The 12,961-nt window shown below is 39.7% G+C and overlaps 1 protein-coding gene across 1 annotated transcript in view; it reads left to right on the top strand.

Annotated features, from left to right (window-relative positions):
* Positions 1-12,961, top strand: part of EFL1 (elongation factor like GTPase 1) — an 869,365-nt gene that overhangs the window by 72,196 nt on the left and 784,208 nt on the right. Inside the window, exon 11 of the mRNA XM_053717412.1 lies at positions 8,687-8,809. Within this exon, the coding sequence (XP_053573387.1) occupies positions 8,687-8,809 (123 nt within the window). The remainder of the gene's footprint in view (positions 1-8,686; positions 8,810-12,961) is intronic.

Here is a 12,961-nt window from a genome sequence, read left to right as displayed (position 1 = left end):
CTCCCCTAGCTATCTCTAAGAGTAAGTTAGAGAGTCTTTTGAAGAATATATCTTGCTTTATATTAGGGGCATAAACATTCACTAGGGTGACCATTGAGTTATACAATTTACCAATTAGAATTAGGTACCGCGCCTGATTTATCTGCATGTTTTTTAATTAGGGTAAAAGGGATACCTCTCTTATGAGGATACCTACTCCGTTTGTTTTAATGGAATTTGATGCATAATATGAGTTCCCAAATTTAAACGCAAAAGTTTTAGGTTCTCTCCCCTTGAGAAAATGTGTCTCCTGTAAATATATCACGTCACCTTTCTTCTGTTTAAGATCCCTTAATGCTATGTTCCTCTTGTATTGGCTATTAAGTCCCTTGGCATTAGCTGTGAGAAGATGAATGCTATTCACTGTGTTTGCCATCTTAGATAATAGTTATCTCTCCCTCCCAGACTAGGATTATTGTTTTAGGTATACTAAGTTGAATCGCCTTAGTGTGGGGTGAGTCATTTCTGTGCAATATTGCCATACTAATATACTGTGCGGCTTCTGGGCCGGGTCTATTTTTGGTCCTAAAATCAGTGCCTATGTGTGTGCATCTCCAGCAAGTCACCATGTCAAATCTAGAGTGGTCATTTGAATTAAGTTGAAAACATAAACGATTACATAAACATAAAAGAAAAACAATAACAATAAACAAAAACAATAACAAATAACATTGCTCTTTGGAAGGAACTATCCTTCCGAGCCTAAACAACGTTAGGGAGTGTGTCCAGAGTTGCTCCCTTGTTGACATATTATCATCATTTTTTACTTTTCTTGAGGGGTTAGTGCAAACATACATTTGGAAATAACTTGACAATATAACAGTGTGGGCTATTGCCCTAAGTAAACTTCATACTAGGATCCCTGCAAATAAAAGTCCCGAACCTAGTTCATGTTTGTGCTCCAACATTTTTTATTCTTTAGACAGTCTGAGTCCAACTGGAGCAAAATTTGAAAGGTGATAAGTATGATTCTGGTTTTATAGCATTTAACGAAATCTTACTGAATAGCAAAAGTTCCTATCTCATAAAAATAAACAAAGTAAACAGGAAAGATCTCACCCAGTGCTGGAGTCGTGTCTGTCTGATGTTAAATCAGGTCTCTGCTTCAGTTTCGGGCACGGCTTCACTACCCGACTCTTTCGTCTTCTGTCTTTTGGACGTAACTTTTGTCCATTTCTGAATGGATTCCTGCACGTTTTGACTGTGTTTGATGTTTCTTCTGTCCTCCAATCTCACATCAGATGGATGTGGTTGACGAAAAGCCAGATTCAATTCTTCTGTCAAGGAGGGTAAATCTTGTTCCGATTTGTAGGTGATTGTGCGCCCTTCGTGTGACACAATTAGGCTAAAGGGGAAGCCCCATCTGTATTTTATTCGGTGTTCCTGTAGTACTTTAGTTATGTATCTAACCTCTTTTCTTCTTTGTATTGTGGCGGGACTAAGATCTAGGTAGATCTGAATGTTGTGGTCGACATATTGTATGGTGGGAGTAGAGCGTGCTGCTTGCCAAATTTTTTCTTTCTCTGTGTAGCGTAGGAACCGAATGATTATGTCCCTAGGCGGTGCATTTGGAGGGGGTGGAGGTCTTAGGGCTCTGTGTGCTCTGTCCAGTTCAATGTCAGGTATAGCCTGATCCTTAGCTATGAATTTAAATAGTCCTTGAAGATAGTTATGTATGTCTGGTTGTGCTATTGATTCGGGTATACCCCTTATCCTCAGATTATTGCGTCGCCCTCTGTTATCTAAGTCCTCAATTTTGTCTTGTAGAGATTCCAGCTGGGCTTGATGTACATTAGCCTGTGTTGTTACTTCATCGAATAAGGTGTTCATGGTCTCTTGTGTCTCTTCTACGCATTCAATCCTCTGCCCCATCTCGTTTAAATTTCTTTTCATGTTTGCTATATCTGTGGTTATGAGAGCTTTGAGGGCATCAAAATCCGCCTTAGTGGGTAGATTAGCTAAGTCAGCTTTTATCTGGGATGCGCAGGCTTCAGAAATAGCCATGGATAGAGCATTTGGGGCATCTAAACTTATTGAGCCTTGGGATGGAGTTTCTGCTTCAGATTGAGAATTTGCAGCGCTCTGAAAAAAGGTGCACACTGAAGCAGGTAGTTGGTTTTGGCTTTTAGGTGCCTTTGTCTCCCTTGGTTCTTAGCTTTGGAAGTCATCTCTGCAGTACTGTTAGACCAGAGCAAAGTATAGGGCTATAATGGCAGCGTGTTTTGGTATAGGGTTTTTGTGCTTTTAGTGCCTTTTGCCTCCACACCCTGTTAGTTAACTGATATGTCCTCCAAACTAATGATCTTCCCGCCAGGGCCGTTATAGCAATAAAAAACTGCCCTTTATTTTCTTAACTCCATGCGTGCGTTTTATTTCCTTGTCTTTAGCATATATAGTTCAGCATTTTAATAATATGTAGAGTAGGTACCTCTGGGTTTATGTTCGCACGCTATAGCCATCTGCCTGGATTCAAGTTTATCCTTTCTCATATGTGTCCCGGTTCACCTGCGGTCTAGGCCCTAATGGCGTCATACAAAATTTACATCTCCTCTCTGTTTGCGGTTAGAGCCGTATAAAGGAGCGTCTGACTTAGCGACTGTAGTGAGCCACCTAATAACGCTTCAGCCTCTTTTGTAGGCTATTATGTTAGAAAGTCGGGTCTTACCCCTGATATGGTCCCCGAGGCCATATGTCCCAGCCGGTATCTTGCGATAGCTCTGTTGCGGTTCCCGCTCTGATTTTCACATTGTCCGGTGTCTGGGAGATGTGTATGGGATTAGCACCTCTTGACTGTATTGGGGATCCAAAATTTTTAAATAATACCCTCTATTATGGGCTATCAGGAGCAACTCTGGTGCCGGAGCTTCACACAGCAGCGGCCATTCACCCCGGCCCGCCCTGGTTTTTTAATCAGGTCTGATAATTTATTTTCTTTAACTACAGTCACCACGGTATCATATGATTTCTCCTATGCAAATATTCCTCCTTTACGTCGGTCGAATGACTGGGGAAGGCGGAGCCTAGGAGGGATCATGTGACCAGCTTTGCTGGGCTCTTTGCCATTTCCTGTTGGGGAAGAGAATATCCCACAAGTAAGGATGACGCCGTGGACCGGACACACCGTTGGAGAAAGTAATTTATCAGGTAAACATAAATTCTGTTTTGCGTGCTCTGGAATTACGAGTGGAGCGCAAATATTGCGCTCGCGAAAACGCAATTTTGCACTCCACTCGTAATCTGGCCCAGTATGTCTCCCTGCAATCATAAAGTCTTATATTGTGCTGTGAATGCAATATTTCTAGGCTAATTTTCCAGCAATTTAGGAAGGTACAAATTTGCTTAAAGGGACATGAAGCCAAACATTTTTCTGTCATGCTTCAGAGAGAACATTTTTAACCCCTTAGTGACCAGAGCACTTTTCCATTTTCTGTCCGTTTGGGACCAAGGCTATTTTTTACATTTTTTGCGGTGTTTGTGTTTAGCTGTAATTTTCTTCTTACTCATTTACTGTACCCACACATATTATATACCGTTTTTCTCGCCATTAAATGGACTTTCTAAAGATACCATTATTTTCATCATATCTTATCATTTACTATAAAAAAAATGATAAAATATGAGGAAAAATGGAAAAAAACACACTTTTTCTAACTTTGACCCCCAAAATCTGTTACATATCTAAAACCACCAAAAAACACCCATGCTAAATAGTTTCTAAATTTTGTCCTGAGTTTAGAAATACCCAATGTTTACATGTTCTTTGCTTTTTTTGCAAGTTATAGGGCCATAAATACAAGTAGCACTTTGCTATTTCCAAACCATTTTTTTCCAAAATTAGCGCTAGTTACATTAGAACACTGATATCTTTCAGGAATCCCTGAATATCCCTTGACATGTATATATTTTTTTTTTGTAGACATCCCAAAGTATTGATCTAGGCCAATTTTGGTATATTTCATACCACCATTTCACCGCCAAATGCGATCAAATACAAAAAATTGTTCACTTTTTCACAAATTTTTTCACAAACTTTAGGTTTCTCACTGAAATCATTTACAAACAGCTTGTGCAATTATGGCATAAATGGTTGTAAATTCTTCTCTGGGATCCCCTTTGTTCAGAAATAGCACACATATATGGCTTTGGCGTTGCTTTTTGGTAATTAGAAGGCCGCTAAATGCCACTGCGCACCACAAGTGTATCATGCCCAGCAGTTAAGGGGTTAATTAGGGAGCTTTTAGGGAGCTTGTAGGGTTAATTTTAGCTTTAGTGTAGTGTAGTAGACAACCCCAAGTATTGATCTAGGCACATTTTGGTATATTTCATGCCACCATTTCACCGCCAAATGCGATCAAATTAAAAAAAACGTAAAATTTTTCACAATTTTAGGTTTCTCACTGAAATCATTTACAAACAGCTTGTGCAATTATGGCACAAATGGTTGTAAATGCTTGTCTGGGATCCCCTTTGTTCAGAAATAGCAGACATATATGACTTTGGCGTTGCTTTCTGGTAATTAGAAGGCCACTAAATCCTGTTGCGCCTCACACGTGTATTATGGCTAGCAGTGAAAGGGTTAATTAGGGAGTTTGTAGTGAGCTTGCAGGGTTAATTTTAGCTTTAGTGTAGAGATCAGCCTCCCATCTGACACATCCCACCCCCTGATCCCTCCCAAACAGCTCCCTTCCCTCCCCCACCCCACAATTGTCCCCGCCATCTTAAGTACTGGCAGAAAGTCTGCCAGTACTAAAATAAAAGGGTTTTTAAAAAAAAAATGAATTTTTTTTTAGCATATTTACATATGCTACTGTGTAGGATCCCCCCCTTAGCCCCCAACCTCCCTGATCCCCCCCAAAACCGCTCTCTAACCCTCCCTCTGCCTTATTGGGGGCCATCTTGGGTACTGGCAGCTGTCTGCCAGTACCCAGTTTTACAATAAAAAATGATTTTTTTTGGTTTTTTTTGTTTTTTTTCTGTAGTGTAGCTTCCCCCCCCCCCCCCACAGACAACCCCCCACCACCTTGCTGATTGTTTAAAATTTTATTTTGTTATATATTTTTTATTTCCCATTTTCTGCAGTGTAGCGGTTCCCATCCGCTCCCTCCCCGTGCACGCGCCCGCCCCCACCCTCCCGTGCGCGCCCCCAGCCACCCCCGCCCACGATCCCGCCCCCCCTTCACATCCACATGGCCATCGATGGCCGCCACCACGCCTCCCGGTCCGGCTCCCACCCACCAACGCAGGTAGCCACCGATCTCCGGTGCAGAGAGGGCCACAGAGTGGCTCTCTCTGCACCGGATGACTTAAAAAGGTTATTGCAGGATGCCTCCATATCGAGGCATCACTGCAATAACCGGAAAGCAGCTGGAAGCGAGCAGGATCGCTTCCAGCTGCTTTCCACACTGAGGACGTGCAGGGTACGTTCTCAGGCATTAACTGCCTTTTTTCTGAGGACGTACCCTGCACGTCCTCAGTCGTTAAGGGGTTAAACAACTTTCCAATTTTTTTTTATCAGATTTTCTTTGTTTTCTTGTTATCCTTTATTGAAAGGCAGGAAAGCACGTTCAGAAGTGTGCATTAGCAGGAGCACTAAATGGCAGCACTATTTCCTGTCACATAGTGCTCCAGACATGTGCACACTACCTATCTAGCTATCTCTTCAGCAAAGAATAACTAGAGAATGGTGATTGTAGAAGCAAAATTGTATTCTCTATCTGAATCATGAAACACATTTTTTTGGTTTCATGTCCCTTTAAACTTTTTTCTTTCATGGTTCAGATAGAAAATGCAATTTTAAATTACTTTGCATTTTACTTTTATTATAACATTTTCTTTGTTCCAAGGTGTCATTTGTTGAAAAGCAGGGAAATTGGTTTAGGGATGTGTACATGTTTGCAGCAGTTTTGAAAGAATGTTATACATAAGCGAGAGCACTTGATGGCAGCACTTATTTTATTTTTTTGCATTTAGTGCTCCAGACGTGCACACTACCGATCTAGGTATCTCTTTAACAAAGAAAACCATGAGAACAAAGCAATTTTGATAATAAAAGTAAATTGGAAGCTTTTTTAAAAATTTATGCTCTGTCTGAATAATTTGTTTCATGTCCCTTTAAGCAGTATCTACAAGAGCTCCCCCCTTGCGTACCCTGATATGATTTCCATTAAACCTTTAGTTGAATTGATATTAAGTTAATATTTTATTTATGCATAGTATGTTTCAGCAGTTAGGCACTGCTTTAAAAAGATCTGCATACAAAATACATTTAAAAGCTGTTAGAACAGTACATTTGTTACCATATTTTGCAGCTAACACTTTAAACTGTTCTCCAATAGGCACTCTAGCTACAGAAAAAGTGCCGCACGGCTAGAGCGTCGACTGGAATACAGTTTAAGCTCACAAAAAAAAAAGAGTTTTGAAGTGGGCGGTCGGAGCGTGGGGTGTTAGAATGGCACGGCTAGATGGAAAAGTAATATGTAGCACATCTTCATTATCAGTAATCGATTAAAGTCTCTAAAATATTTCTTAGATTGCGGACCTTTTTTTATAATGTGTAAACTTTACAGTCACTTTAAATTCAACAAGTGAGTATCTGCAGATAGCAGCTATTTGTTCTGTATTTGGCACTTGTACATTTCAACAAGGTTCTTCAAACTCCCCCCCCCCAAGACCCAGTAACATATTACATACTTCCGCGACCCTATTTTTATGCTTAGTTTGAACATTTCTAAATTAATATACAATAGAATAGCTGCAATTTTTGACAAGTTGACTACAATGTGTGTATACTTTATTCCTGATTGTAGTCAAACTTGAAAGTGTTGTAAAAGATAATATACACTCTCTCATGCAACACACTCATATAACACACACCACACACACTCTCATAACACACCACACACACACTTCTACAACACAAATACAACACACACACTCTCTTACAACACACACACAAGTGGTGGCCCAGTAAGCATTGTGTTGCGACACCGTAATGGGTCCCCACCTGTGGTTTGAAGAACCCTGCATTACAAGACCTCAGTTTTGACAGTTAACCTGAATTTCCCCAAATCCTGATTGGTGGTCTATTTGATCTAGGTTCTGCTGTTCTAGCTATTGGGATTGCCATTTGCTGCTTAATAAGCTGCATAAAGAGCTCTCACTAAATAATAATGATGGGAGTAAGAGCAAGTTTCTGAAATGGAGCCACTGTGGGAAATTTGTTCTTGCTTGGGTTTTTCATAGCAACTCCAGATAACGGTCTTGCTTATTAAAATATGAGCCAAGTACCAACAAATAATTCACACTGAAAAAAACAACCTTGCACAGATATTGCGCTCAACACAGGACAATGGGATTGCCATACACTAAGGCTGATGTGATAGAAAAGTGTAAAAATCTTGCAAAAATCTGCTTGAAATATGTTTTCTAATGGTTTGGAAAACGGTATCAGTACACAGTGCTGGACAGGCTAAAAGAGCGTAAAGCAGAAGGTTACAATGCACACAAATGCATTTCACTATTGAAAAGAAGCAATATTTTGGTTAATGTATCGGGTAAAGTTAGGACTCAGTGAAACTTTTACTGTGTACAGAACATAAGTACATATGTCCCAAGGAACTGCATACAAGCATTATGCCTACTCATAGGGCCTGCAGTCCATATATTTCTCAATGGTGATGAAAAGTCATTTCACAGTGTTAGAATGCTGGCATATGTAAGTATAATCTGAACACAATGCATACATAAGATGCATTTCTGTGCATTTTATTTTTAAGATTTATGTCCCTTTAAAGTAGTGCATATCTACTAGGAAAAGCACATGGGTTTTATACTGAAATATCTCACAAAAAAACTAACAAGACACTTCTGTTGGTTTAGAATATACACCCAGTAACTTTTTTATTATATTCTGTCTCCCTACTAAAATGTAAAGCATTTGAAAAAGAATAACTAATGATCAGAAACCAGAAAAGCATTTACAAATTTCTCTTCTGTATGTTATAATTTTCTCATATGTTCTGGATCGATCACTTTTAAAAAATAAATAAAATAAATTAAGAGAATTCCAATATTTGGAGCAGGGAAGACTTAATAAATGCTTTTAACTTTATTGCAGTGATCTTTTATGTATGTATATATTGCTTAAAGACAGCAAGCAATATCATGCCAGATACAATTGAGCACATTATTTGATTTGGAATACGTTCATAAAGCAATCTTGGCTGTGGCACCTGCTAGCAAAAGTTATACGTTTTTCTTTTTACATTTGGCACTAGACATTTTCCGCACTTCTCTACTACATGAATTATGGAAGTCTGTGTTAACAGCTGGTGGTGTTAAAGTATAAAGTCATTGCCACTAAATCCTAATACTGTGCCAGTCTTCGGTCTGGATAGAGCTGCATATTCTGGCAGACCCTTTCTATAATTAAAATACTTTTTTTTTTTTTTATAGCAATCTTTTCATTTTGCCAGACAGATTCATCTGTCACGACACATTTGAGAACCTATAACATTTTCTCTAAACAGGCATTACACAGTCTGAAGATGAAGAGAGTGCTTTGAAACCAGGCCATTAACCTTCTTGACCTCTTGCAGGTAGTGCCCTTCTGGGGCTTAGAGTATTATTCCTTAACCAGATCTTTAAGCAATGGTATGTAGAAAGCTCCCGAGTCCCTTGGATGTCTCTGCGGAAAGAGTGGAAAGGCTTCTGTGTGTTGGTGCCAGAAAGTTTGATTCTCTGCACCACAAACTCAGCCAGCTGAAAAAAGGTTAGTATAGTTTTTTCATTTACTGTGCTAACATTAGTGGCTGACAAAAATATATAACTTAAAGATGCTTAATAGTTTTGGGAATAGATTTTGGACTAGATTTAATGACTCATTGGCTAAGCACCATCAACTTGCCATCATTTCAGTTCAATTAAAAATGACTAATGTCCAACACCACTTTCCCTGATATTTGTATAGCGTATCTTGGTAATCTATGGAGTCTGTATGGTGAAATTATTAAAAAGTCTGAGGTTAGATTGTCTTCTATGTTTTTGGGATGTTTCAAACAAATGTTACAATAACACATTTTTCAGTATTGCAGATTATTTTTAAAACCATATTTGATGCTTTCTCTAAAATCCTGTCTATCTTTCTTGTAGTAATGTTCATTTCACACTGTACGACATGGTTCTTATGGGCTTGCCATGTCTTTTGTCACTAAAGTGTTACTAAAGAATAGGTATTGAACAAAAGCTTATAGGTAGTCGGTTAATAATTCAACTATTTCCTGTGACCATTAACCTTCACATTAGCTTCTTACTTGTCAAGAGACAAAATGTTGATTTCAATACCGTACCAGAGATTGAATTATTGTTTCCTATATGTAAAGTGAGTCTAACAAATACAACATACATGCAAAATGAATACAGGTATACCCCGCTCATACAACGGGTTAGGGACCGGAGCCTCGCTGTAAAGTGAAAACCGCCTTAAAGTGAAACAAGGCAGTTTTAGCTTTCTTTTCACTTGCCAGTGTGTTTAAAAACTTGAAAAAATGTTTGAACTAACATAAATTAGGGGTGCAATAGTGCTACGTTTAGTTTAACATTAGCACAGCACAGTATTCAATTAGTATTCAATAAATAATATACCTGTAAAATAGTGACAATTACTGTTGTAAAATATGTCAGACTATAACACTGAGACACAGATTGCACTGTAATGCTGACAACAGAGTGAACTAAGCATAACAAAATGGTGCCAGTAACTTTTCTCGCAATCTCACGATGATTACAGCACTGTTTCAAAATCCTTGGAGGTTGAACTTCAGCTCCACAAAGCGCTGTAAAGGGAAGCTCTGTAAAGTGAGGCATACCTTATTCACAAAATATTACAATATGTGTAAAATTCAGTAAGAAGAGCAACATTTGAATCTTGCCTATAGCAAGTGCTGTTTTAAAAACAATCTCACATCTGGGCACTTTCAGGGGTCACACAGTTATTTCCTTCTTAATATAAGGAGAGTCCACTGCATCATTCCTTACTGTTGGGAATACTGAACCTGCCCACCAGGAGGAGACAGACACCCCAGCCAAAGGCTTAAATACCTCTCCCACTTCCCCCATCCCCCAGTCATTCTTTGCCTTTCGTCACGGGAGGATGGCAGAGAAGTGTCAGAAGATTTCGTAGCAGTTCCTTAGGAAGGGTATCTGCCCTTCAATATGGGACTGGAGTTTTAAGTAGTCTTGTCAGCCTCTCAGTGAGAGCACTGACAAAAGTTAGAGTCTGGAGATGCAGGGAGAGTTGCTGCGAACCCATCCAGACTGCCTGCTAACAGCTCCAAAGCAATCAGTGTTGATGAGTTTCACTGCCTGCTTGTTTTCCCACTCAAGTCCATGTCAGGAGTGATGCTACAAGACAGCATGGATTCTGGTAAGATTGTTTAAATTTTTTACATATGTTGAAAACGCTAGAAGACAGGGTCACAGTGTGTCAGGAATAACCAACATTTGCAGGTACCATGCTGTCCCTTTAATTACAAACTTAACCTCAGCAGAAGTTATTTAAGCCTGCCACGCCCCTAACTCTGTGCTTCAGTATTGTTTGTTCAGAGACCGAATGAGGAATTCCTATCCTTGCTTAACCACCTTGTTTTTCCTGGATTGTTTAACCTGAACTACCTATCGTTACTAGGAATCCCCTAAAGCTTTTAGGGACTTCTACCTTCATCATTTGCTGTGACAAGTGAGGAAATTCACAGAGACCGTTGACTGCAAATTCTAGCAGCAAGTGAATAACGGAAGCTACATAACATCGCTCTAACTTCTTTTTGTCCTTTACCACTTACACCCGCTGTGAATTCCAGGGAACTGAGCGCACACGCTGGTGAACAAAGAGTCTCTGGTGGAATCTCTCTCACGCTGTCAGCTTGTAATCCAAACCGTTCTGAAAGCAGTCACTGCTACAGTCATCAGCTGATTCTTACTACGCTGATTCTCACAGGCCCGAAGTTAACAACGCAGTCCTCCTGCTCCTAGCTTTAACACAGCTCTCAGTGTCTTCAGTTTAACCTGGTCTCCGCTTCCCAGATTCTGGCACACAGCCAAACCACTTGCTCAGTGTATAGTAACCTTGCAGCACACAAGTTTAACTCCTACATCACAGGGAGTAAATCTTTTCTTCACTACTAGCTTAAAGGGAACCTTTATTAGTATCTCCTATAAAAGTTAATAGTAGCAAATTCTAACCAATCATTTTCATACAAACGAAACAACTTATATCAATTGCCTTGCACAGGTTACTATATTACACAGTATATTTAGTAACTTTACTTGCAACAAAGGCATACAAAATATTATAATTTATAGGAACTGCAGTTGTGATCCACAAACTAATTATGCTTTACAGAATACTGAAGCCTGGGAATGGATCCAGCAGACCTACCCCAAATAGTGTATGCACTCTCTCAAAGAGTTGATCAATTGTCTCAAGCATTTAGCGAATTACAAATACAAAATGATAACCTTTCTGGAATCATAAAGGATACTATGACAACCAGATTAACCCCTGCAGATGCTACTCCTGAACCACAGGTCTGATTACCTGATAAATTTTCAGGTGACAGGTCTCAATTTACACAATTTAAAAATGCATGAAATCTTTTGTTCACCCTATAAAGAAAGACTTACTGTACTGAACGCATAAAAGTGCTAACAGTTATTTCCTTCCTTAGAGGTGAACCCCGACAATGGGCTGACTCTTTCTTCATAGAAGATCATCCAATACTCTCTTCCCTAGAAGATTTCTTCAAGGAGATGGGGGTTCTCTACAAAGACACGAATAAGCAGCTCACAGCTGAATCAAATATGAGATCCCTTAAACAGGGGAAGAGACCTGTAGAGGAGTATCTCACTGAATTTAAGCAGTACTCCAAGGATACCGAATGGAGCGGTATAGCTCTCAGAAATCAATATCGCATAGGCTTATCCGATCCTGTGAAGGACGAGCTAAACCGCACAGAACTCCCCAAGTATTTAGATGGTTTTATAGCTTTCAGCATACAAATCGATAGACGTCTCCGAGAAAGGAGGGTGGAAAGACATGCCTCAGATCCATCCACCAAGGAATTGCCCATATACCGTAAAGCCTCCAGTGGTCAGGCTGCAGAACCAATGGATATAGGGTTTACCAAAGGACCTCTACAACCAGAAGAACGTAACCATCACAGACTTAAACATCTCTGTATGTGCTGCGCTTCCAGTCAGCATGTTGTGAAGGATTGCCCAATCTTACAAAGACAGAAGAAGCACAAGTCCCTCCTCAGAAATGCCTGTCTAACTTCAAAAGTCAATTATGTTGCTTATTGTTCCCTGTCTCTTTCGTTACAGTGGGACTATCATCACCATCACAGTGAAGCTATTATCGACTCCGGAGCCTATACAAGTTTTATAGATTCTGCTCTTGTACATAAAAATAAAATACCTGTTGTGTTGAAAGCAAAACCTGTCTCTATCCGAGTTATTGATGGGTCCCTGATCAATACAGGACCCATTACACATCAAACCATACCATTAAAGGCAACAACCCATATTGCTCATGTAGAGTATATTTCATTCAACATCATTCCTTCACCTCTATTCCCAGTAGTGTTAGGCTACAAACCCATCAACCTACCATACTCTGGGACCAGCTAGAAGTACAATTTCTCTGATTATTGTAGAAATACATGTTACCCACATCCAAGCATTTGTCACGTGAGTGATTTCCCGTTACCATCAAAGTATGTAGATTTCCAAGACGTATTCAGCAAAAAAGAAGCGGAAAATCTCCCACCTCATTGTGACTATGACTGTCTGATCGAGCTCATACCAGGGTCCAGCATTCCATATGGACATATATATCCGCTCTCCCAACCCGAATTGGAGCATTTAA

This window comes from Bombina bombina, chromosome 6, assembly GCF_027579735.1.
Source record: "Bombina bombina isolate aBomBom1 chromosome 6, aBomBom1.pri, whole genome shotgun sequence".
Taxonomy (NCBI): Eukaryota; Metazoa; Chordata; class Amphibia; order Anura; family Bombinatoridae; genus Bombina; species Bombina bombina.
This window is presented reverse-complemented; position numbering and strand designations above follow the sequence as displayed.